The 24,149-nt window shown below is 53.3% G+C and overlaps 1 protein-coding gene across 5 annotated transcripts in view; it reads right to left on the bottom strand.

Annotated features, from left to right (window-relative positions):
• The window catches only part of EFCAB8 (EF-hand calcium binding domain 8), a 74,519-nt gene that overhangs the window by 26,796 nt on the left and 23,574 nt on the right, over nucleotides 1-24,149 (bottom strand). For all 5 annotated transcript variants that reach the window (XM_074406405.1, XM_074406403.1, XM_074406402.1 and 2 more), the window contains 11 exons: nucleotides 23,081-23,165; nucleotides 22,133-22,257; nucleotides 18,691-18,764; nucleotides 15,944-16,074; nucleotides 9,571-9,638; nucleotides 9,098-9,249; nucleotides 7,674-7,811; nucleotides 5,865-5,975; nucleotides 3,457-3,684; nucleotides 2,300-2,370; nucleotides 367-571 (listed from right to left, as the gene is read on the bottom strand). In XM_074406405.1, coding sequence (XP_074262506.1) covers nucleotides 367-571; nucleotides 2,300-2,370; nucleotides 3,457-3,684; nucleotides 5,865-5,975; nucleotides 7,674-7,811; nucleotides 9,098-9,249; nucleotides 9,571-9,638; nucleotides 15,944-16,074; nucleotides 18,691-18,764; nucleotides 22,133-22,257; nucleotides 23,081-23,165 — 1,388 coding nt within the window. The remainder of the gene's footprint in view (nucleotides 1-366; nucleotides 572-2,299; nucleotides 2,371-3,456; nucleotides 3,685-5,864; nucleotides 5,976-7,673; nucleotides 7,812-9,097; nucleotides 9,250-9,570; nucleotides 9,639-15,943; nucleotides 16,075-18,690; nucleotides 18,765-22,132; nucleotides 22,258-23,080; nucleotides 23,166-24,149) is intronic.

The raw sequence follows: 24,149 nt of genomic DNA, 5'->3' as shown, positions 1-24,149 counted from the left end.
AGTCCCTACTGGTGAGCCCAGAGGGGTAATGTGTAGTGGCAATGGGAAGGAGTGAGTAACCTACAGATGGCAGGACCAGCACTGCCAGCCTTTGGAGTCAGAATGCCTGGGTTTGGATCGACTTCTTGGCTGTGTGACCTTAGGCAAGGTGCTTAACCTCTCTGTGCCTCCACTTTCTCATCTCATTTGTCCAATGAGGAAAATTACAGAAACTACCACCTACCTAACCAAGCTCCCCACCCTCTCCAGAACAAGTCACCATCATCCCTCCTGCTGCCCAGGGTGCTCCCCAGCCTCCCTGCCCCACAGGATTCTGGCTCTCAGCTGAGAGAAGGGTGGGAAGAGAGTGTGCTCCTGTTAACATACCCTCTTGGGCTGCAAGGGCAAGGGGCTTATAGAGGCATTGAAGCCGAAGATGGGCTTGAGTGTGCTGGTGTTCCAGAAGAGGATGTCCCCACTGTAGGAGGAGGTCCCAAGGAACTGGTTCTGGTACTTGGCCATGCTCAGGATGTCCTGCACGTGGTAGGTCTGCCAGTGGTAGCACATGAGCACCGGCTTGGTCTTGTGGAACCTGTGCACATGCCAGAGACAGGAGGGCTGAGAGCTCAGCCTTTATTGCTCCATCCATTGGGGAAGCGCTGGAGCTGGGAGCGTTCTGGGAGCCAACTCAGAGGAGGATACTCTCCGGCGTCGGAGCTGGGTTGAAGCCATGCCCCGTTAACCTCGTTTACTAAGTGCTTACTGCGTGCCTTCTACAGAGGCCTTGTCAGAGGGGCTTCACACAAACTAATCTTATGGACAACAAATCTGTAATACTCCCCCAGTCAGACACCCAGGTAAGGTTTAAAGGAGGGGAAATTGTGGCCTTACTGCGGTCCCCTAAAAACAGAGACCTTGAACATAGCGTTCTTGTGCCTGGAAAGCCCATTCTACTCTAAATCGAGTTCACTGAGACCCTTCACATGCTTCAGATTGCACTCCACCCACACAACACCCTCACTGAGCCTTTCCTGACCACCGCCCCCAAAAAGAAATCAGGTTTCCACCCACTCAACCCGCATAAAAACTTCTACTTTTTTTTCATGGCACTTAATATACTTTATAATTATAACTGAAAGTATTAGCATTTGATTAGTATCTGCCTTCTTGATGTAGACGGAACATTCATATTCTCCAAAAATTTATGTTAAAACCTAATCCTCAATGTGAGGGTATTCTGAGATGTGGCCTTTGGGAAGTTATTAGGACAGAAGGGTAGAACTCTCATAAAGGGAATCAGTGTCTTTATAAAAGAGGTCCTAGGCTAGGCATGGAGGCTCATGCCTATAATGCCAACACTTTGAGGGGCCAAGGAAGGAGAATCGTTTGAGGCCAGGAGTTCAAGACCAGCCTGGGCAACAGAGCACGACCACATCTCTACAAAAAAAAAAATTTTTTTTTAATGAGCCAGGCATAGTGACACACACTTATAGTCCTAGCTATTCAGGAGGTTGAGGCAGGAGGATCACTTGAGCCCAGGAGTTCAAGGCTGCAGTGAGCTGTAATTATGCCACTGCACTCCAGCCTGGGCAATAGAGCAAGATCCTGTCCCTTAAAAAATACAAAAATTAGAGGCCCAGAGAGATCCCTTCTCCTCTCTACCATGTAAGATCAACACCTAACTTCACAGGCTCCATCCTCCATGCTCCTTGACCAGTCACATGTGGCTTCTGTGGACGCTGGTACGGCACGGACTGCACTCAGCAGAGCTGAGGGGACATGGCTGCTCCCACCACCTAGATTTCAAAGGACAAGGCCTCCCAGCAGAGCCACAGCCTTGGAATTCCAGCCCCACAGGGCCAGGGGGCTCATGCAGGGAAGCTGTCCATGAATCAGGAAGTGAGCCCTCACCAGGCACCAAATCTGCCGGCACCTTGATCTTGAACTTCCCCATCTCTAGAACTCTGATAAATAAATTTCTGTCGTTTATGAGCAACTCAGTCTATGATATTCTGTTACAGCAGCCCAAATGGACTAAGATATTCCCCCACTGAACTAGACGCTCAAGGAGGATAAAGACTCCAATGCTCTTGTTTATACCCATCCCAGGCACCTAGCAAAAGGCCAACAGTATATTAGCCTCATGAACGATGAAAGGATGGACGGATGGATGAATATGTAGATGAAGCAATAGTCATTGACCACTGCTAACTTCCTGCTTGGTGTTCCAACCACCAGGAAAGCTAGGAATGGAGGAACCCATCTGGAGAGAGAACACACAGCTACTGTGACCTACTCACCGTGCACACTTTCTACTCACAGGAAATGAGTGATTCTCTTATTCCATCCTGTCACATAGAACACTTTGTTCATATGGATAATCCCGCTAATCTGTTGAAGAGGAAAGAAAATAGAACTAGAAAACTTCTCAGCGAAAATGTCTCTGGGCCCTAAATGTCTTCCTAAAGGTGCCAAGCAAGAAGTCAGACCTCTCAATGATGATGAGAGTTGCCTGCAGTTGATACCAGCGTCTTTTTCATCATGCTCTCACATCCTGTTCTCTCACTGGATGGACTTGGGGCAGGCAGATAGGGGGGTATCCATATCCATTTTACACAGGGGTAGCTGGGAAACGGGCAAGTGACGTGGCTAAGGTCAAATCACTACGAGGGACAGGATCTGGAGCAGTACTCAAGCCCCTGGCTTCCTGGCTAGGTACGCTTTCTTTTTTGTTGTTGTTTTCTTTTTTTTTCTTTTTCTTTTTGAGACAGAGTTTCGCTCTTGCTGCCCAAGCTGGAGTGCAACAGCATGATCTCGGCTCACTGCAGCCTCTGCCTCTCAGATTCTCCTGCTTCAGCTTCCTGAGTAGCTGGGATTACAGGTGCCCTCCACCACATCTGACTAAATTTTTTTTGCAGTTTTAATAGAGATAGGGGTTTCACCACATTGGCCAAGCTGGTCTCGAACTCCTGGCCTCAGGTGATCCACCCGCCTCAGCCTCCCAAAGTGCTGGGATTACCACCCAGCTGGCTAAGAACACTTTCTGAGTTGGTTAAAGGACAGTGTCACAGAAGTTAGGGTGGAGGTGCTGGCTTTGCACTACGCTACTCCCATGGACTGGCCCTATGATTCCATCAGACATTTCCCAAGTAGGGGTGACCATGGGCGGCTGTGAATGAACTGACCCCACTGCTAGAAACGCAATCCAAAGCTCCAGTATGTGGACTGAGACGTGCTGGCAAATTCAAAACGCAGCAGCAGCTAACCTTGGTGGAAACGTGCGGGGCCAGGCACCGTCACCTGTCTTCATTGCACGCGTGAGAACACAGAGGCTCTGGGAGGTTTGAAGCCAGGCCACCTGACTATTATCAACACCCTTTCAGGGCGGTACAAAGCATAATGCATCCCAGGGTCACAGGAGCTGGGCTTTGCCTCCCAAGAGGCCCTCCCTGGCTCTAGCTGACAAGCCAGACTGACCTCCAGCTGGTCCGAACTGGGGAAGGTCAGCAGGCATTTGCCGACGTTGTAGTTCCACATTTTGATCGTGCCGTCCCGCAAGCCTGTGATCAGGCAGCGCTCGGACTCGTCCAGGGCCATGGCGGTGAGCTCCATGTGCTGGCCCTCAGACACAGAGAACTCCATCGTCTTCCTGCCGGTCACGACCTCCCACACACTCACTATGCCGTGCAGGCAGCCGCTCACCACCTGTGGGGAGCACACGGCTGAGGGCTGCTGGAGAGGCCGGGGCCTCCACTCTCAAAGGTGGCCTCCAGTCTGCCATGGTCCCTTCCCTCCACGCACTGAGAAACAGAAGTTCAGGGCCCCCTGCTACAGCGTAAGCCACTCTTGAAAACAGGACCTCCTCTGCCCAGCATCACAGGGCAGTTCAAACTGGAACATTTGGTGAAGAACTGTTAACTCAGAAATGGCACTTATCAAGATCTAGCCAAAGAAAATAATCCCTATCTGGAAAAACATTACTGAAGCAACATTAATCATGACCACCCGCTCAAAAAAAATAAGAAATAGGCCGGGCGCAGTGGCTCAAGCCTGTAATCCCAGCACTTTGGGAGGCTGAGGTGGGTGGATCACAAGGTCAAGAGATGGAGACCATCCTGGTCAACATGGTGAAACCCCGTCTCTACTAAAAATACAAAAAATTAGCTGGGCATGGTGGCACGTGCCTGTAATCTCAGCTACTTGAGAGGCTGAGGCAGGAGAATTGCCTGAACCCAGGAGGCGGAGGTTGTGGTGAGCCAAGATTGTGCCATTGCACTCCAGCCTGGGTAACAAGAGTGAAACTCCATCTCAAAAAAATAAATAAATAAAAATTAAAAAATAAAAAATAAACTAACTGCCCCCTAAGTAGGGAAATGTTGCGAGTAAGGATGGCTATGTCACTCGATGAAATATTTTGCCGGCATGACCACTGTTATAATGAAAGAGTAGCAGGTGAGGCCGGGCATGGTGGCTCACGCCTGTAATCCATCCCAACACTTTGGGAGGCTGAGGCAGGCAGATCATTTGAGGTCAGGAGTTCGAGACCACCCTGGCCAACACACTGAAACCCTGTCTCTACTAAAAATACAAAAATTAGGCCGGACGCGGTGGCTCACGCCTGTAATCCCAGCACTTTGGGAGGCTGAGGCGGGTGGATCACGAGGTCAAGAGATCGAGACCATCCTGGTCAACAAGGTGAAACCCCGTCACTACTAAAAATACAAAAATCAGCTGGGCATGGTGGTGTGTGCCTGTAGTCCCAGCTACTCAGGAGGCTGAGGCAAGAGAATTGCCTGAACCCAGGAGGCAGAGGTTGGGGTGAGCCAAGATCGTGCCCTTGCACTCCAGCCTGGGCAACAAGAGCGAAGCTCCATCTCCAAAAAAAAAAAAAATACAAAAAAATACAAAATTTAGCTGGGCATGGTGTTGCATGCCTATAATCCAAGCTACTCGGGAGGCTGAGGCAGGAGAATCACCTGAACCCAGGAGGCAGAGTTTGTAGTGAGCCGAGACTGCACCACTGTACTCCAGCCTGGGCAACAGAGCAAGACCCTGTTTAAAAAACAAAAACAAACAAACAAAAAGTAGCCAAGAGGTTGTTTCAGACTAACCCCCACTAATGAGAACATGTAGAAAAGCTGAGAATTTTTTTTTATTTTAAAAAAACTTTTTAAGGCACTGAAGAGCACTAAGGCAGTTGAGAGATGCTGGTGGCGGGAGCCGGGATGGGAGAGAAGCCCAGAGTGGTGAGCTCCAGCCTTGCACAGCCTGAGGCCACCTCTGCAGCCGACGCAGTGCCCTGTTTAGAGCCCGCGCCAGACAAGAGGTCTCAGTGCAGGGGAGAGGGCAGAGGGCCTTGGGCAGCAGCCCCTCCTGTCCTCACTCCTCAGAAGCAACTCTGCATGCCCAGCTGCCCTGCCCAGCCCAGAAACTCCACGCAGGACCAAGGCGCGGCCTGCTGCCTGAGCCTCCCTCCCTTCCTGCAATGAACAAAGCGAAGGTACAGCTTCCCTGGAAAGCGATGCCCAAGAACAGCACCCGCTCTGCGAACCCAGGAGAGCGCCCCGTAACTAGTTCTCCGTCCCACACTCCACGTGAAGAAGGCCCACTCCACAGCTGACCCGAGGCGCTCAGCCGAGGGCATGAGGCTCAGAGCAGTGAGGCGATCCTGTGGCCGACGGATGGAGCTCAGAGCTGATCCCGCCAGCCCATCCGCAGAGCCTCTTTCTGTTCCTCTCCCACTGCCCCAGCACCGCCATCAAAGCCATAAGCGTTCCCAGTGTGCCATGGGAGGCGACTACGGACCCAGGCACGCAGGGACGTCTGGTCCTGCCCCGTGGCACCTGGCGCTCCTGCCCGCTCCGAGGCCAGGGCTGGCCACTCACCTGCTTGAAGATCTTGCTGTAGAGGACGGCGCACAGGGGTGAGGAGTGAGTTGTCATCCTCCCTGCTTTGGAAGGCCCCTGGGCCTTTAAGTACCCTTTCAGGATCCCGATCTGGAGGTGAGGAAAGGGACAGAGAGCTGGTCTGTGAGAAGGGCTCTGCCCACCGTGGCAGGTCACCAGGAGAAACTTCTAATAAACCACGACATTAAGACATCTGAGCACATGCAGGCCTGATTCCAACAAGACTCCAGGCCCCCAGCAGGCCTGCAGATAGCTCGACCCTACTCCATGGCCCTGCCCCCCAGGACTCAGCCTCCCAAACCCTAGTGTTCCTAGAACCCCAAATTCCAAGTCCAGCGTCTCTTTCACCTTATAACTTCTGAGAAGCTAAAGGCTCAATCAGGTGTTCCCTCTGGGAAGCCCCCGCTGCCTCCCTCTTGTCCCAGGAGAGGCTAAGGATTTCTCTATGCTCTGAAAAGCACCAAGCACAAACTCTACCATAACACATAACACTTTCTGCTGAAATTATCTGTTTTTCTTCTACCCTGTAGGTTCCTAGAGAAATGGGACAGTGTCTTTGTCATATATTCTCAGTTCCTGACAAAAGACAGGGGGTTGGTAAGGTTTGGTGATCTCAAATGGACTTCAAAGGCCTATTTAATTCAACAAATGCTGACCTCAACAAATGTCTGGCACTCAGCAAGGAGACAAAGGAACCCATGACTTTGCTTCTCAAGAAACCCACCTTATAACTTCTGAGACGCTAAAGTCACCTTATAACCTCTGAGAAGCTAAAGGCTGGGCACAGTGGCTCATGCCTGTAATCTCAGCATTTTGGGAGGCTGAGGTGGGTGGATCATGAGGTCAGAAGTTCAAGACCATCCTGGCCAAGATGGCAAAACCCCATCTCTACTCAAAATACAAAAATTAGCTGGGCATGGTGGCAGGCACCTGTAATCTCAGCTACTCAGGAGGCTGAGGCAGGAGAATCACTTGAACCCAGGATGCAAAGGTTGCAGTGAGCCAAGACCACGCCATCGCACTCCAGCCTGGGTGACAAGAGCAAAACTCCATTTCAAAAAAAAAAAAAAGGAAAGAAAGAAAGAAATCTGCCTTCTAGGGGAGAGCCAGCCAAGTGCATAAGGATGACACACATGTCGCTGACCAGGATGGCCCAGCCCACGGAGCGTGGGAGGCCTCGGTGGAGCTCAGCTGTGAGTGGCCCCCGCGCCTCCTTTCCGGGCTTCTGCTCCCATCTACGGGCTGCCGTTCAGACTTGCAGCTCCCCCAGCCTCCATCTGACTGCAGATCCCCTTGCCCCCAACCTCCACAGGAAGCCCCTCCTGCCTGTCCCCATCTTTCCTGTCCTCCAGGGTCAGGACAGACCTCACAGGGGTCCCCACTGGGTCCTGAGTCACAGATGGCCTGTTTCCTGTAGTTCATGACTTAGCAGGAAAAACAGTCACGTGGTAGCAACAGGGCAGTTACGAGGGTCTCAGCTGAGGGAAGGAACGGGGCCGAGGAAGCATGGAGAAAGGGCTCCTCACCAGCCTGAGGTTCAGGGTGGCTTCCAGAGGGAGAGGCCGAGGACGCCTGAGTGGGGACAGTGCAGACAGCAGCAGTGGCTACAGAGAGGGTGACAGGCCGGGGCCTAGGTTTCAGGAAATCCCAAGACACGGCCCCTCGCAGGCCAGGCCACAGAGTCTCACAGCCTCAGCAGGAGAGACGGGTGTCCCATGGGACGGGAGACCCCGACCCTGGCCCTCTCCCTGCGGCCTCGACCCTACTTCCTCCTGGGGCAGCACTCACCGAGTAGGTGCTGCAGACGAGGGTATTGTCCTTCTCGAAGAAGTAGGCACTGGTGATGGGGCAGTTTCCCAGGGCAAAAAACTTCCCGCAGAAGGACTGGAGGCATATGTAGTCTAGCATGTCCCACACGCGAATGTTCTGTGGGGTGGGAAACAGGCAAGAGGCTGAGGGTGGGTGCTAGGGATACAGCCGCTTCTGAAGCCTTGGGGGTGCGTCCAGCGACCAAGGCCAGGCACGTCGTGCAAGCACTTCCAACACACACGCATGGTGCTGGCACCATGACACCCAGCAGCAGAGAGGCCACTCTTGTGCTCTGATGACGCAGGTACACAGTGAGCGAGGGCCAGGCATAGCTCCGCCCCCACATACACCCCCCCGCCACCAGCCTGCCCCTAGGCCTCTGCCCTGCCAGAGCATCTGAATTAGTTGGCTGGGCACAAAACCCAAGCCAGGCAGCACGTGCTGGCCCCGGGCCCTCCCTTGCTGCCACTCCAGTCTGGGACACAGTCCGAAAGTGGTTACCAACACAGTTGCCACAATGGCCTGCCCATCCCCAGAGGAGCCCCTCCCACTCATCCCAGGCAAAGGAACTTTCAATAGAGGGCCCACAGAAGTCCTTCCAAGACCCTCACTTCTTGGAGGCATCCTCTGCCCGTGGCTGACTGGGGGCCTCGGTGAGCCCGTCCATGTCCCCATACCCCCAGACTCAGACCCTTCATCGGAGGCGATGATTCCAGCTCCCAGGGCTTCTGGGAAGATGCCTGACAGGAGGGTGTATGGATGTGTTGGAGATGGTGACCCAGGTGACCCTGAGGGCCCTGACAATTCTCCATCTCCAGAGTTCCAGAAAATGTAACCTGTCCCCTGAAGGAGGGCCCGCAGCACCGCTGGCCCACAGCCCAGCAGACGGGGCAGTATCCTGAGCCAGCAGCTGCAGAGGAGCACAGTGGCGGGTCCTGAGTGGGAGCGCTAGAATGTGGGAAAGGCCAGGCCCAGCCCTGATGGCCAGGCAGCCAAGGAGGGGTCACGAGAGCCACTTAGAGGTAAAGACCAGGGCAGGAGCAGCACGGGGGAACGGCTGTCACGCAGCACACCACTACCCTGCGCCAGACGCTGCACTGCTGTTTTGCTGCTGGTTCTCTAAACCACTCGACAGCCCGTTCCATGGATGGGAAAACTGAGGCTCAGAAAAGGGAAGGACTTACCAGGGTCACAAAGTCAGAAGCCAGGCTGGGTTACCTGGGAATCCAGCTCTGGGGACACGCCCAGAGGCCCATGGCCACCCTCACCTTCCTTCCACCCGGGTCCCCTTCCACTAGGCCTCCGGCCAGATGTGGGGCCGTGGGCAGGGAAGTCACGCCATGCCTCTGGCCAGTGTGTTTCCCTGAGGAACAGAAGGAGTCAGGCGGATGGTGGGGGCAGACCTTGTCCTTGGAGACACTGATGAGAATGCTGCTATTCCTGCTGTCCACGAGGACGTGCGTCACCGAGGTCTGGTGTCCCTTCAGCAGCCACACAGTCCTCTTTGAGACAAAGGGGTTCCACAGGCGGATGAAGGCATCGTAGCCACCAACCACTGGGGTCAAGACATGGGGGTCAATATATGGGTGTCAGTCCCAGGGGCCTCCACTGGGGACCTTCATCCAGGGCCAGGTCCTTGGCCCCCAGCAGGCTTGCCAGGTCCCTCATGACTCTACCCGTCCTGCTCCAGCCCCTCCAGCCCCCTCCCAGGTGGCCTGTCATCACACAGCCCTGATGCCCAGAAGTGGGGAAGGGAGCAGCAGGAGAGGAAGCAAGACAGAGGCCAGAGCTTTGCAGCCATCTCCTCAGCTCAGGTAGTGCCTGTCCCCAGCAGCCCTCCCCCCAGCAGCTTCTGGGTGACCTGAAGACGACTTACCCAGGAAGTTTCTATCTGGGCAGTAATCGAAGCAAAGAATCCCTTTCCTTAAATGCAGTGCTGACAACCTACAATATCAAAGGAGAGAGGGTTACAGGGCTGGGAGCAGTGGCCTCAAAGGAGCCTCTGAGACTAAGCCTGGGGTGGGGGGAGCTGGAGGCAGGGCCTCCCAGGAGGCCTGGGGAGGAGTCACTATCTCTCTACCCTAGGAAAGGAGCAGTCCCGGAGACCACCCAGGGCTCACCCTGTAGCCAAGTCCGGGCTCAGCACCACAGCCAAAGAAGTAGCCCAGTCTCGGCCCCAAACCAGCAACCCATGGGGTAGATGGCACCTTCCAGGTAGAGACAGCTCCTGACATTTGCAAAGCATTTGGCCTCACTCCAAGGACAAACTTGATTTTCACAACTGTACTGGGACAGGCATCTTCCCATCCATGATACAAATCAAGAAAAAAGGGGATGGGGGCGATGGGCTCCAAGGGAGGGACGGAAGGAAGCTCCCAGGTGCCCTGCCCTGGCTATGTGTGGGCCCCATGCAGGGTGCTGTCTCCTGCGTCACCTGGACACCGCACACAATGCCCAAGATGGAACTGCCCTGTGCTAGGGACAGAGGCACCAAAAGGAAAAGTCAAAGAGCTTGCCCGAGGTCACACAGGTCACAAACGATGGGAACTACGGGGTGTAGGACATGCTACACCAAAACCTGGCACCTTGGCATTTCAGACAACAGCAGAAGCAGCAGGAGGGCCACACTCGCCTTTCTCTAGCCTTCTCCCTGAAGCAGATCACAGAACACTCATTCCATAGGGGCCCACCCTATACCTGGGGAAAGGAATGCTCTTATTTCTTTTCTTTTCTTTTCTTTTCCTTTTTTTGTTAGACAGAGGCTCACTCTGTTGCCCAGGCTGGAGTGCAGTATAGCTGGGATTACAGGTGTGTGCCACCAGGCCCAACTAATTTTTGTATTTTTAGAAGAGACGGGGTTTCTCCATGTTGGTCAGGCTGATCGCAAACTCCTGACCTCCCGAACGGCACCCGGCCAGAATGTCCGTATTTCTGAAGACACAGGGACACAGAGGAGCTCTGTGTCGGGCTCCCATCTCAGTTCATTACCATCAGATGGAACTAGTCCCATCGTCCAGCATGACTATCCATTCCTCATCAAACTTCGTGTAAAAATACACAGGAGGCCAGGCGCAGTGGCTCAGGCCTGTAATCCCAGCACTTTGGGAAGCTGAGGAGGGTGGATCACCTGAGGTCGGAAGTTAGAGACCAGCCTGACCAACATGGAGAAACCCCGTCTCTACTAAAAATACAAAATTAGCTGGACGTGGTAGCGCATGCCTGTAATCCCAGCTACTCGGGAGGCTGAGGCAGGAGAATCACTTGAACCCAGAAGGTGGAGGTTGCAGTGAGCTGAGATTGTGCAACTGCACTCCAGCCTGGGAAACAAGAGTGAGACTCTATCTCAAAAGAAAAAAAAACAAAAAACAAAAACACAGGCGTCTCTGTTTCTTTGCTTTTTTTTCTGAAGGCTCCACTGTCACATGAAACTCAAATGTGCATGCTTTTCTCCTGTTAGTCTGCCTTTTGTTATCAGTGTCTCAGCCATAAACCTTGCAATGGATGAAGAAAAAATGACTCCTCCCACACAGGGGTCAGAAATCAGACCAAGGGTAGACATGGCAGGAGGTGGCAGCAATCCAGGAGAGGAGAGGCTTGGAGGGCCAGAGAGGCCGAGACAGGAGTTCCAGGAAGGCCAGGGCCCCGCAGCCTCACAGGCCTGAGTCCCAGATGCTCTGTGCCTATGCCGGTGCCTCTCATCCTCAACATCCTGCCCTGCCAGCTCCTTCTACTATACCCTCTCTCCAAAACTCCATTCTGGCTGGGCACAGTAGCTCATGCCTATAATTCTAGCACTTTGGGAAGCCAAGGCGGGTGGATCACCTGAGGTCAGGAGTTTGAGACCAGCCTGGCCAACATGGTGAAACCCCATCTCTACTAAAAATACAAAAATTAGCCAAGCATGGTGGCATGTGCCTGTAATCCCAGCTACTTGGGAGGTTAAGGCAGAAGAATTGCTTGAACCCGGGAAGCGGAGATTGCAGTGAGCTGAGATTGAGCCACTGCACTCCAGCCTGGATGACAGAGTAAGACTCTGTCTCAAAAAAAAAAAAAAAAAAAAAAAGGGCCAGGGCAAGCAGTTCAGATGGGAGATGATAGGGGCTTTGACTAGGTGGTGGTGGCAGGGGTGAAGAAAGAGGGAGCATTGGGGGAGATGCTGGGGGTCAGTCCACACAGCACAGGCTCCTGTCACCACACTGGCTCCATCAGATTTACTCCTGGCTTGAACCATCTGAGAACTCAGGGGAGGCTGGCTGCCGGGAAGCCAGACCCTCAGGCCCACGCTGCCTTGGAGGCTGAGGCTGACTCCAGAGGCAGAGGTTGGGGTGGCAATGCCAGCTCCACCCACAGAGGCTTTGCCCTAATGGCATTGCCAAAATGGGAGACCAGCAAGTGGTCAATGATGCCACCTGCTGGCTACTACTTTGTACTGCATGCAAACAAGAAAGCATGGGGTGCACCCACCACACCCAGCTAATTTTTAAATTATTTGTATAGTTGGGATCTTGCTGTGTTGCCCAGGCTGGTCTTGTACTCCTGGCGTCAAGGGATCCTCTTGCCTTGGCCTGTCAAAGTGCTGGGATTACAGGTGTGGGCCACCGTGTCTGGCCTAAATGGAGTCTTTCTTTTTTTTGAAGACAGGGTCTTGCTCTGTCACCCAGACTGAAGGAAGGGAGTATGTGTCTCTGTGTTTGTGTGTATAAATATATTCTCTACCCTATACCAAAAATACACTTCCAATCCCTCCATCCCACAACACAAGCCAGCTCTAGGCCACCATCATATGCAGCCTCAACTATTGCAATGACTTCCTCACTGGCGTTCCCATCGCCACCCCTCCCCACAGACACTCCACCTGCAACACATAAGTCAGACCACACCAGTTCTCTGCTCAAAGTCATCCCAGAACCGTGCTTCTATCTACTTCCAAATATTGTAAGAAGATACTCTGAGGCACTTGGGGAAACGGTAACATGGACTAGCTACTAGGGGATAGGAAAGAATTCTATGATTTTATCTATTTTTTGTGCATTTAAAACTTTTTATAATAAAAACATTAACTTAAAGTTAATTAATTTAAAAAATAAGAGCATACCAAGGGCAGCAGAGCTGTGCAAAGGCCCTGGGGCAGGAGCACACCTGAGCCTGAAGGAGGCCAGCAGGGCTGAGTGGGAAGGTGGAAGTGGTGAGGTCAGGAAGGCAGCAGGGCCGGCCCACAGAGGCCCTCCTGGCCCTGGTGAGGTGACCCCTGATATCCTCCTGCCATCGGGGCTCAATAAAACAAGATCTGAATGAAACACTTACCGTATACATCAAGCTTGTCCACCTCACGGCCCATGGGCCTCATGCAGCCCAGGACAGCTCTGAATGTGGCCCAACAGACATTCATAAACTTTCTCATAACATTATGAGATTTTTTTTTTTTTTTTTTTTTTTGAGACGGAATTTCGCTCATTACCCAGGCTGGAGTGCAATGGCGCGATCTCGGCTCACTGCAACCTCCACCTCCTGGGTTCAGGCAATTCTCCTGCCTCAGCCTCCTGAGTAGCTGGGATTACAGGCAAGCGCCACCATGCCCAGTTAATTTTTGGTATTTTTAGTAGAGACGGGGTTTCACCAGGTTGACCAAGATGGTCTCGATCTCTTGACCTCGTGATCCACCCACCTCGGCCTCCCAAAGTGCTGGGATTACAGGCTTGAGCCACCGCGCCCGGCTCATTATGAGATTTTAATGTAATTTTTATTCAGCTCATCAGCTATTGTTAATGTTAGTGTATTTTACGTGTGACCCAAGACAATTCTTCTTCCAATGTGACCCAGGGAAACCAAAAGATTGAACACCCCTGACAGACACAAAGCGATACCATGACACCAGCACCCATGCAGACAGCCTCAGAAACAGCTCCACGCAAACTCCCGCCACACAGCCCCATTCAAAGCACTGAATCCGAGACTGAAATCTCCCCTACACATCAGACATTCCCAGAGGCCCCTTCCTGGCCTGCAGGGAGCTCCAGGACTTGTCTAGGAATGCACACAGTGCACTGTTTGATTTAAAATGCGCTGGACAGCCAGGCGCAGTGGATCACACCTATAACCCCTGCACTTTGGGAAGCCAAGGTGGGCAGATCACGAAGTCAAGAGATTGAGACCATCCTGGCCAACACGGTGAAACCCCGTCTCTACTAAACATACAAGAAATTAGCCGGGCATGGTGGTGCATGCCTGTAGTCTCAGCTACTCAGGAGGCTGAGGCAGGAGAATCGCTTGAACCCGGGAGGTGGAGGTTGCAGTGAGCCAAGATTGCGCCACTGCACTCCAGCCTGGCAACAAAGCGAGACTCAGTCTCAAAAAAAAAAAAAAAGAAAGAAAGAAAGAAAGAAAGAAAAGGCACTGGACATATAATGAGGCCCAAGATAAAACTCCAGCTCAAGTGTCTGTTCTAAGACAGTCACTTCCCCTCCCTGAGCTTCAGGTTTCCCATCTGTAAAATGAGGATTTCAACTGAGTTAGCCTTCTCATCTCAGGATTAAATTTTCCTCTGAAAAACAACTGGGACAAGGCCGGGCGCGGTGGCTCAAGCCTGTAATCCCAGCACTTTGGGAGGCCGAGGCGGGTGGATCACGAGGTCAAGAGATCGAGACCATCCTGGTCAACATGGTGAAACCCCGTCTCTACTAAAAATACAAAAAAAATTAGCTGGGCATGGTGGCGCGTGCCTGTAATCCCAGCTACTCAGGAGGCTGAGGCAGGAGAATTGCCTGAACCCAGGAGGCGGAGGTTGCGGTGAGCCGAGATCGCGCCATTGCACTCCAGCCTGGGTAACAAGAGCGAAACTCCGTCTCAAAAAAAAAAAAAAAAAAAAAAAGAAAAACAACTGGGACAGATAGGGACAGACACGGGTCCAAATGGCCCTCGGTCTCTGCCCCAACCCCACCCTGGCCTCACCTAGTCTCTCTCTCTCTGCCCATGCTGTTCCCCCAAAAAGCCTCTCCTGGGGCTCATTCTTCAGCCTGTGCAGGAGCAAAATGTTACAGCCCCAGAGGCTCAAGGGAACGACTCGGGGCAGGAGGAAAACTGCAGGGGCAAGAGAAACCCAGCGGAAGACTCTGCGAGAGAACAGACCTCCGGTGTACCCACCAGAAACTGCACGGTAGAAGCTACACAGCAGAAGAATAGCAGTGGTGGCTTTTCATAACTGGGTCAGGGAATGGGAACTGAATGAGGAGGGGGTCTGTCAGGAGTCCAGCCTTCTTTATAATGCTTTCATCTTTCAAACGGACAATGCATTTAATACATTCTTGTGTGATTAACTCTTTTTTCAAAAGAAAAGAAAAAATTCACTCGGGGGTAGAGGAATCTAGAGCCAAGGAAACAGATTGGAGCCATCTGCAAAGAACCAATGCTACCAGTCACTGAACATACCATGGAGGATTCACTCACGTAACACTGGAGGAAGTGACGGGTGTGCTTGCTTTCTTTTCTTTTCTTTTTTCTTTTTTTTTTTTTTTGACAGAGTCTCACTCTATCACCCAGACTGGAGTATAGTGGCACAAACTCGGCTCACTGCAACCTCCACCTCCCAGGTTCAAGCAATTTTGCCTCAGTCTCCCAAGTAGCTGGGATGACAAGCACGAGCCATCACACCCGGCTAAGTTTTTGTATTTTTAGTAGAGATGGGGTTTTACCATGTTGGCCAGGCTGGTGTCGAACTCCTGACCTCTGATGATCCACCCGCCTCGGCCTCCCAAAGTGCTGGGATTACAGGCATGAGCCACCGTGCCCAGCTAGAAGTACGTGCTTTCACATCCTTTCACAGAGGAGGAAACTGAGGGTCACAGATGAGAAGGTAACTCATAGTCAGCCCTTCATTAAGAGAACGTTTCCCTGACTGCCACTCTGTGCTGGCCTCCATGCTGAGTTTTGCATATAAACTGGGAGATAGAAGAGGCTACTGTGTTCTCACCGTGCTGCTGGTGGCAATGCCAGAGAAACTAGACTCCAGAGTCCACACTCCAACCACCAGTCCCCACTGTCAGCCCAGAGGACAGGTCCTGCTTCCTGGAACCTAGTGCAATCTGCAGGCCACTGGTCTGCCCAGTGGAGATACCACTAATGCAGAGGTGGGTCCCCTCTTGGCAGGGATGTCCACATGTGGCTGAAGGGAAACCAGACCCTCACCATGGTCCACTCACCACCCCCCTCCCTTTCAACCGCACCGTCTTAGCCAGGAGAGAAGTGCTTCTTACTTGGGTTTCTCAGAGGCTTTAGCTGGCAATATTGTCAGCACCACAGAGGACTTCTCGACGGCCGAACAGGAGACCACCAGGTTCATCTGGGGGATGAACTTGACCTGCTGACACCAGTTGGAATGGATAGCCTGGGAAGACAGTGGCAATGGCAGGAGACTCCACCCAAGGACCACTTTCCAGGCCCAGCCCCCAGAACATGACCAGGTGTTGGGGCTGGAGGCACCCAGAGGTCATGGAGTCTAATGCCTTTCTCCTGGTGATCACAAAGTGATGTGGCCCCACAGTCCTCACCCAGTTCCTGTGACAGCACTGACCACCACTTGTCACTGAAAATGCTTAAAAGCACACAAGCCGCCGGGCACGGTGGCTCAAGCCTGTAATCCCAGCACTTTGGGAGGCCGAGGCGGATAGATCACGAGGTCAAGAGATCGAGACCATCCTGGTCAACATGGTGAAACCCCGTCTCTACTAAAAATACAAAAAATTAGCTGGGCATGGTGGCGCGTGCCTGTAATCCCAGCTACTCAGGAGGCTGAGGCAGGAGAATTGCTGGAACCCAGGAGGCGGAGGTTGCGGTGAGCCGAGATCGCGCCATTGCACTCCAGCCTGGGTAACAAGAGCGAAACTCCGTCTCAAAAAAAAAAAAAAAAACAAAACACAAGCCTACTTTCATTTGAAATCCTGTAAGTTAGAGGATGGGGAAGGTCAGGCCCATACTAATAATCTCCTGAGAGAGGAGAAAGGATGAATTGGAGTCTGCCCAGTCCAGAGTCTGGGTATCCACAGGGAGCCCCCACTGTGATGGGCTTTGCTCCTGGCCCACTGCCACCCTCCGTGTCTGTCAGAACATGGAGTGCTCAGGGAGACACGGAGGCCATGAGCATGCACACTTTGCTGCAACTTGAGCCACAAAAGGACGGCACGCAGCCGAGAGGGCTGGCTGGGCTCTGAATTCTCTGGCTCCTCCTCTGTGACCCGGACCAGTGCTTGGTCTCCCAATCTGGAGATTTTCCTCTCCAAGACAAGAATGGAAATGGTGGGTTGGAGAGACTGGCTCATCAAATACTTGTTCAGTACTTTCCACATGCAAGGCCCTGAGCCAGGTTTTACACATGTTCACCAGGCACCTGTCACAATGCAGGCACCGAATCCAAGACGCTGAGTAAGACCTGAGATGCTGAGCAGTGTGGAGGGAAACCCGAGCCCAAGAGGAGCTGCCCCCAGAAGACAGAAGAGCAGGCATGGCGGCTCACACCTATAAACCCAGCACCTTGGGAGGCCAAGGTAAGTAGACCAGCCTGGGCAACATAGTGAGGCCCCGTCTCAAATCAAAAAAATAGCTGGGTGCGGTGCTTGTATTCCCAGCTACTCCAGGGGCTGAGGTGGGAGAATCACCTAAGCCCAGGAGGTCAAGGCTGCAGTGAGCCATGATCACACCACTGCATGCCAGCTGGGGCAATAGAGTAAGACCCTAACCGCCCCCACCCACCAAAAAAGGGAGAGTTAGTGCAGGCCTGTTGGACCACCCAGACCCGCCCTGAGTGTGTCGTTCATTCACTCATTTGTGCAGCAAATGTACTGGGAGCCCACCAAGCGGGGGGTAGTGTTTTAGGCACTGGAGACAGAACCGAGGGCATGAAGTCCCTGCCCTCGAGTAGCTGTGGATCTCGTGAACATGACAGCCTGAGGAATCAGTGGACGAACCATACAAAGCTGGAGGCTGGTACACGCCAAGGGCGAAGGGAGGAAGGCAGAGGTGGGTGGGCGCAGCGCTGTCCTAGGATGGCTGGTTGGGACCAAAGGAAGTACACAGGGGGAATCCGGGGCCCTTCCGGGAGAGCCCCGCAGCCTGAAGGCATAGCACATGCGGAGGCCCAGAGGCAGGAAGGGGCTGAGTGCATTCTCGCATTCGGGGAACAGCAAAGGAGGCTGTGCTCTGCAGGAGAGCTCATGGGGAGGAGGAAGGTTGGAAACAAGCCCAGAGCTTGCAAGCAGGGGACAGGTCACCTCAGGTCCTCATGGCCGTGGTAAGGACTTGAGATTTTTTTGCCAAATGTGATGAGAAGCTACTGGGGTGACTCAACCGTATTTCTTTTTTTTCATTTTTTTGAGACAGAGACTCGCTCTGTCACCCAGGCTGGAGTGCAATGGTGCGGTCTCAGCTTACTGAAACCTTCACCTCTCAGGTTCAAGCAATTCTCCTGCCTCAGCCTCCCAAGTAGCTGGGACTACAGGCGCGCACCAACACGCCCCACTATTTTTTATATTTTTAGTAGAGACAGGATTTTACCACGTTAGCCAGGATGGTCTCGATCTCCTGACCTTGTGATCCGCCTACCTCAGCCTCCCAAAGTGCTGGGATTAGAGGCGTGAGCCAGCACGCCCGGCCAACTCAACTGTATTTCTAACTCATCACTTCTCTGGCCCTGAATGGAGACAGTGTTGCATGAAGAAAGGAAGTGGGGAACCCAGCCAGAAGCCACTGCAGCCATCCAGGAGCGAGGCGCTGTTGGCCAGGACCAGGGCTTAGCAATGGCGGTAGTGAGAGGAGCAGGACCACACTGAGATGTGGTCTGCAGAGGGAGCTGACCGGATCCAACAGCTGCCTCGACCTGTTTCCAGAGACCAAACCCCAAGGGCTAAGACTGAACCCAGGGAGTAAATTCACCTTTTGCATTTACTTTGAGTGGAACACATGTACAGATAATTACCATCATAACAGACCAAGGAAAGAAACAACTCACCTTCAGCCGGTAACTTCTGTACAAAGCAGACTTCTCATTTAAGAGTGTCTGTATGGAAACTTTGATCCAGTGATCTGATAGGGGAAAAAAACAAAGTCCACATCAGCCGCTTTCTCCCTTTACTGGCAAGCAAAGCCTCAGAAGATGTTGATTTGAAACTCCTGTGCTTCTCAAAAGGCTTTTCCACCCAAACCTGACTGGCAGCTCACCGTGTCCTGGTGAGCTCAGTGGAGTGCTCTACCCCAGGAAAAAGACTCAGGCAGATCAAAGCTGCCTCCCAGAGGGCCCCAACCAGTGCTCGGCAGAACCGGAACCAGATTTCAGGGCTCCTCACTCTTGCTTGGTGCTGCAATCTAAACAAGCTGATTCTTCATTAGGGAGCTCCAGCTTTGCTGGAGTGGAGAAGGAATTGAGACTCCAGGCTCTTTTTATTCTGACAAGTAATCACTTGGGAGTTTGCCATCATGCCTCAAACTACATGCGCTCCTTGTCCAGAAAGCACAGGTTCCAAGAAGCAGAAGTTCCTGGCATGCATCATAAAACAAGCATGTCTGGGCCAGGCACAGTGGCTCACGCCTGTAATCCCAGCACTTTAGGAGGCCAAGGTAGGAAGATCACTTGAGGCCAGAAGTTAAGAGACCAGTCTGGGCCGGGCGTGGTGGCTCACGCCTGTAATCCCAGCACTTTGCGAGGCCAAGGAGGGTGGATCACCTGAGGTCAGGAGTTCAAAAACAACCTAGCCAGCTAGCAAAACCCCGTCTCCAGAAAAATACAAATACTAGTCAGGCATGGTGGTGTGTGCCCATAATCTCAGCCACCCAGGAGGCTGAGGCAGAAGTATCGCTTGAACCCGGGAGGCGGAGGTTACAGTGAGCCAAGACTGCGCCACTGCACTCCAGCCTGGGTGACAGAGCGAAACTCCATCTGGAAAAAAAAAAAAAAAAAAAAGATACCAGCCTGGACAACACAGTGAGAAGCCATTTCTACAAAAAATCAAAAAAATAAAACATTAGCCAGAAATAGTGGTGGTGTGCCTGTGGTCCCAGCTACTCAGGAAGCTGAGGTGGGAGGATCACCTGAGTCCAGGAGATCAAAGTTGTAGTGAGGCATGATCGCACTACTACACTCCAGCCTGGGCAACAGAGCATGACCTTGTCTCAAATTTTTTAAAATAAATAAATAAGTAAATAAAAATCCATTTTAAAAATACTTTAAAATAAATAAAACAAGCACATCTGGAGGAATTCAGACATGCCAGGTGCTGCCCTCATGGGGCTTGGAGTCTCCCGGCCGCCAAAACCATTCAAGGCCAGCAGCTGATGAATCTTCAGGGAAAGCAAAGCCAATCAGACACAGATGAGTGGAGTGAGCACTGTCAGGGATGAATGTGGGTCCTGTGTCAGGGCAGTTTAAGGAGGCAGGTCAGAAGTGCCGGGGCACTCTAGGCTCAGGTTTCCTCCCAGGGCTCGAGGTGGGAAGAGGCCACAAGCACCGATCTGGGGGCTCAGGCCAAGCATTTCACTGCTGCAAAGTCACCAGCCCTATCCTGCAAGGGAAGGAGGAAGCTTGCAAAGGAAGTCCCAGGGAGGGGTGGAAAGTTGCCCAAGACTGCCAAAGTGGGGCTGGTCGCACCCGGGCACAGGCAGGAGTCAGCTTTATAATGCATTGTGGTTTAGCTGTCAGTTTACCTGCCTGTCTCTCCCACTAGGCTGTCAGGTCCCAGGGAGGGCAGGGAGGAAGTCATAGTCACTGTGCACTTACTAGGTGCCTAACGTTCCACAGATCTTTTTTTTTAGATGGAGTCTCGCACTGTCACCCAGGCTGGAGTGCAGTGGCGCAATCTCACCACCGCAACCTCCGCCTCCCAGGTTCACGTGATTCTCCTGCCTCAGCCTCCTGAGTAGCTGGGACTACAGGTGCACACCACCATACTTGGCTAATTTTTTTGTATTATTAGTAGAGATGGGGTTTCGCTATGTTGGCCATACTGGTCTCAAACTCCTGAGAGTTTAAGGCTCCTGATCCGCCCACCTCGGCCTCCCAAAGTGCTGGGATTACAGGCATGAGCCACCTTGCCTGGTCCCACATGTCTTATACCAAAGTCATCAATGAAGTAGGCCCATACCCATTTGAATAAGGGAACTGAGGCACAAAGAGGTTAAGCAACTGGCTCCAGGTCACACAGAGCTGGGGTGCGTACGTGGGTCTGTCCATCTCCTCCCAAATCCACACACTGGGCCCGCCTCATCTTCATGTTTGTCCCTAGCCTTCAATCAGCAGGTGACATGGAAGGACTCCTGCCCAACATTCCAGTGTCATCTGCCTCCCTCAATAACCCATTCACCACCGCAACCTCCCATGCCAGTTCCCAGGGTGGCACAGAGCAACGAGGCCCAAGCAGCTGAGTGGGCAGCTCAGGGCAGGGCAAGCACCCAAGGCCAATGAGGCAAGCAGGTGCCAGCCCACTGCTATGTCCAGGACAGGATCTGTCCCTGCCCTGCCAGCACAGAATGCTGCCCCAACAAGCCTGCCAGGGGGCTGCCACCAAGGCCTGGGAAGCCCTGGAGTGTACTGCTTAGTATCTCTGGCTGGAAGAGGGGTCGATGTCCCTATGTAGGCCCCCTGGTGGCCTGGGCCTCCTGGTGGATGTGTGCGCAAGGCTGGATTCTGGAGAGGTTCCAGTTCAGATGGGTTCCCTAGGTGGCCCCGAGCCATATCCTCTGGGGATCTAGCGACCTGGGCAGAACAGCTCTGGTGACTTCCTCCTGTGGTTAGTCAATGTGGGATGCAGCCCACAAAAAGCTAACAGCACAGACTCCAGGGCAGGAAGCCTGAGTTCAGATCCTAGGCCCTGCTCACCCAGCAGGGGCGTGTGTAGCTGACCTCACCACTCTCTGCCTCTTATTCTGGGCTGCAGCCACAGCTCCTCCCTCCTGACACTAGGCCCAGCAGGGGGTGCTCAGACGTCAGTGCGCCCACTCACCCATGCCGGCCAGGCCATGCCCAGGCCCCACAGAGCCCGCCTCTGGGACAGCCCCTGCCCACCCAAAGGCAACACCAGAGCCAAGGAGAGCAGAAGCCTCCTCACCACCATTCGAGGAAGTTAGCATCAGTGCTCTCACCCAGTATCAGAGTGGATGAGGGACTTCCCCAGGGTCCCCCCACTGGCATCATCCTGGGGTGAGGAGCATCCAGCACCCCTCGGCTGCACCCATCCTCAGAGAGGCTGCCCTCTCCCCAGCCCTCCTGGTCTTCTGCTGCCCATCACCTCTCCCTCTGCACTCTGAGCTGAGCGGCACACACCCTGCACTCAGAAACAGACATCTTCCCAGAGGCTCCCAAGCAGAGGCAGGGAGTAGGGGTCATGGGGATCAGGATGGGCTCAGCACCCACATCTAGGCCATGCCCAGGCCTCCGCCCCCTTCCCCAGCATCTTAGCTACCCCACTTGGAGGCCCTGGGGAGGATACGGGGGTTGAACAGCCCACTGGCCACATTTTCGGAGGTGAAGACGATGACGTTGCCCTTGGCGTCCCCGTAGCAGAACACACCTCGATGATAGTCAGACCTGGGGAAAGATGGGGACAGAAGAGGCTGTGTAGGCCGAGCATGGTGGCTCACCCCTGTAATCCCAGCACTTTGAAAGGTCAAGGCAGGTGAATCACCTGAGGTCAGGAGTTCGAGACCAGCCTGGCCAACATGGTGAAACCCCACCTCTACTAAAAATACAAAAATTAGCTGGGTGTGGTGATGGGCACCTGTAATCCCAGCTACTCAGGAGGCTGAGGCAGGAGAATAACACTTGAACCTGTGAGGAGGAGGCTGCAGTGAGCCGAGACGGTGGCACTGCACTCCAGCCTGGGAGACAAGAGTGGGACTCCATCTCAATAAAAGAAGAAGAAATTAAAGAGGTTGTGGAGCCTTTACTTCCTCTCTGGACCCCTAGTGGCCTCCATCCTTCTTGGAAGCAAGGGCAGTTCCAACAAGACTTTCCAACCTTGCCCAGAAACCTGATGAGCCAACAAACACGGGCCCAGCAGACCAGGTCCTGCCAATCACTGAACCAGGATTCAATTTTTTTTTCAACCAAATAAATGAATCCCTAGTCCTCCAGCTGCCCTTTGTCAAGTCACCCCTCCCAATAGACTGCGACGTCCCCAAAATCCTTAGCCACAGCCAGACAAGCCTCTGCTGGGATTTGACAGCCGTCTTGGGTAAGGGAGTGACAATGACTCCAAGCTCTGAGTGACCCTGGGAGAGGAGGGCACAGGGGCCTCGGAGCCAGTGGGGAGATCTTTCCAGGGCTGTTTCCAGGGAGGCTTTCTGGGGGCCCCAACCCTAGCCAGTGATGCGGCTGCTGCCGAGACCCCAAGCACCTGGGGGAGACTCACCAGTAGTCCATGACCAGGGCACAGCTGTCCAGATCAATGAAGGTGAAGGCCCGGACACACATGTGATCACTAATATCAAAGAACTCTGGGGGAGAGACAGAAGCCACATGGAGCCCAAGCCATGCCTGGGAGATCTTCAGGCACAGTGAGCAGCCTCATGGCTCTCCCAAGGACTCTGCCCCTTCAGCCCTTCAGCCCTTCACCCTCAGAGCAATTATAAGCAGCTGTTCACAGAGTAAACCCCCCCAACAGGGAACCCCACTGAAAACCCCCAACGGCTTCCCACTCCAGCTGGAATAAAACCCCAGGCTGGATGTGGTGGCTCACGCCTGTGATCCCAGCACTTAGGGAGGCCAAGGGAAAAGGATTGCTTGAGCCCAGGAGTTTGAGGCTGCGGTGAGCAGTGACTGTAGCACTGCCCTACAGCCCAGGTGACAGAGCAAGACCCTCAATTAAAAAAAAATCTGACTCCTTCCAACAGATCCAGCCCCCACTTCCAGACTCTGATGAGCAACAGCCTTGTCGCCAGGCTGTCTCCACATCTGAACGGCAGTCTCTTGCCTTCCTCTGCCTGTCTGCATGGCCAGCCACCCCAAAGCGCTGTGGGTCACAAGAGGAGACCTGGCTGGGCTGGGGCCACAAAGGCCAGGGGTCACTCTGGTGCCACTTCTACGCCTGCTTCTGGCCTGGACTGAGTGCCTCCGAGCAGGTGACAGCTGCTACATCAGGACAGCAGTGATGACATAATGATCTCTAAAATGGGGTTGTGGGCTGGGTATAGTGGCTCACACCTGTAATGCCAGTACTGTGGGAGGCTGAGGCAAGTGAATCACCTGAGGTCAGGAGATGGAGACCAGCCTGGCCAACATGGTGAAATCCCATCTCTCCTAAAAATACAAAAATTAGCCAGGCCTGGTGGCGCGTGCCTGTACACCCAGATGCCTGATGAGCTGACAAACACGGGCCCAAAAGACCAGGTCCAGCCCATCACTGAACCAGAATTCAATACTTTTTTTTTCAACAAAAATAAATGAATCCCTAGTCCAGCTACTCAGTAGGTTGAAACAGG

Source organism: Saimiri boliviensis, chromosome 9, assembly GCF_048565385.1.
Source record: "Saimiri boliviensis isolate mSaiBol1 chromosome 9, mSaiBol1.pri, whole genome shotgun sequence".
In the NCBI taxonomy this organism is placed as follows: domain Eukaryota; kingdom Metazoa; phylum Chordata; class Mammalia; order Primates; family Cebidae; genus Saimiri; species Saimiri boliviensis.
Note: the sequence above shows the minus strand (reverse complement) of the source record. Positions and strands in the feature narration are given on the sequence as shown.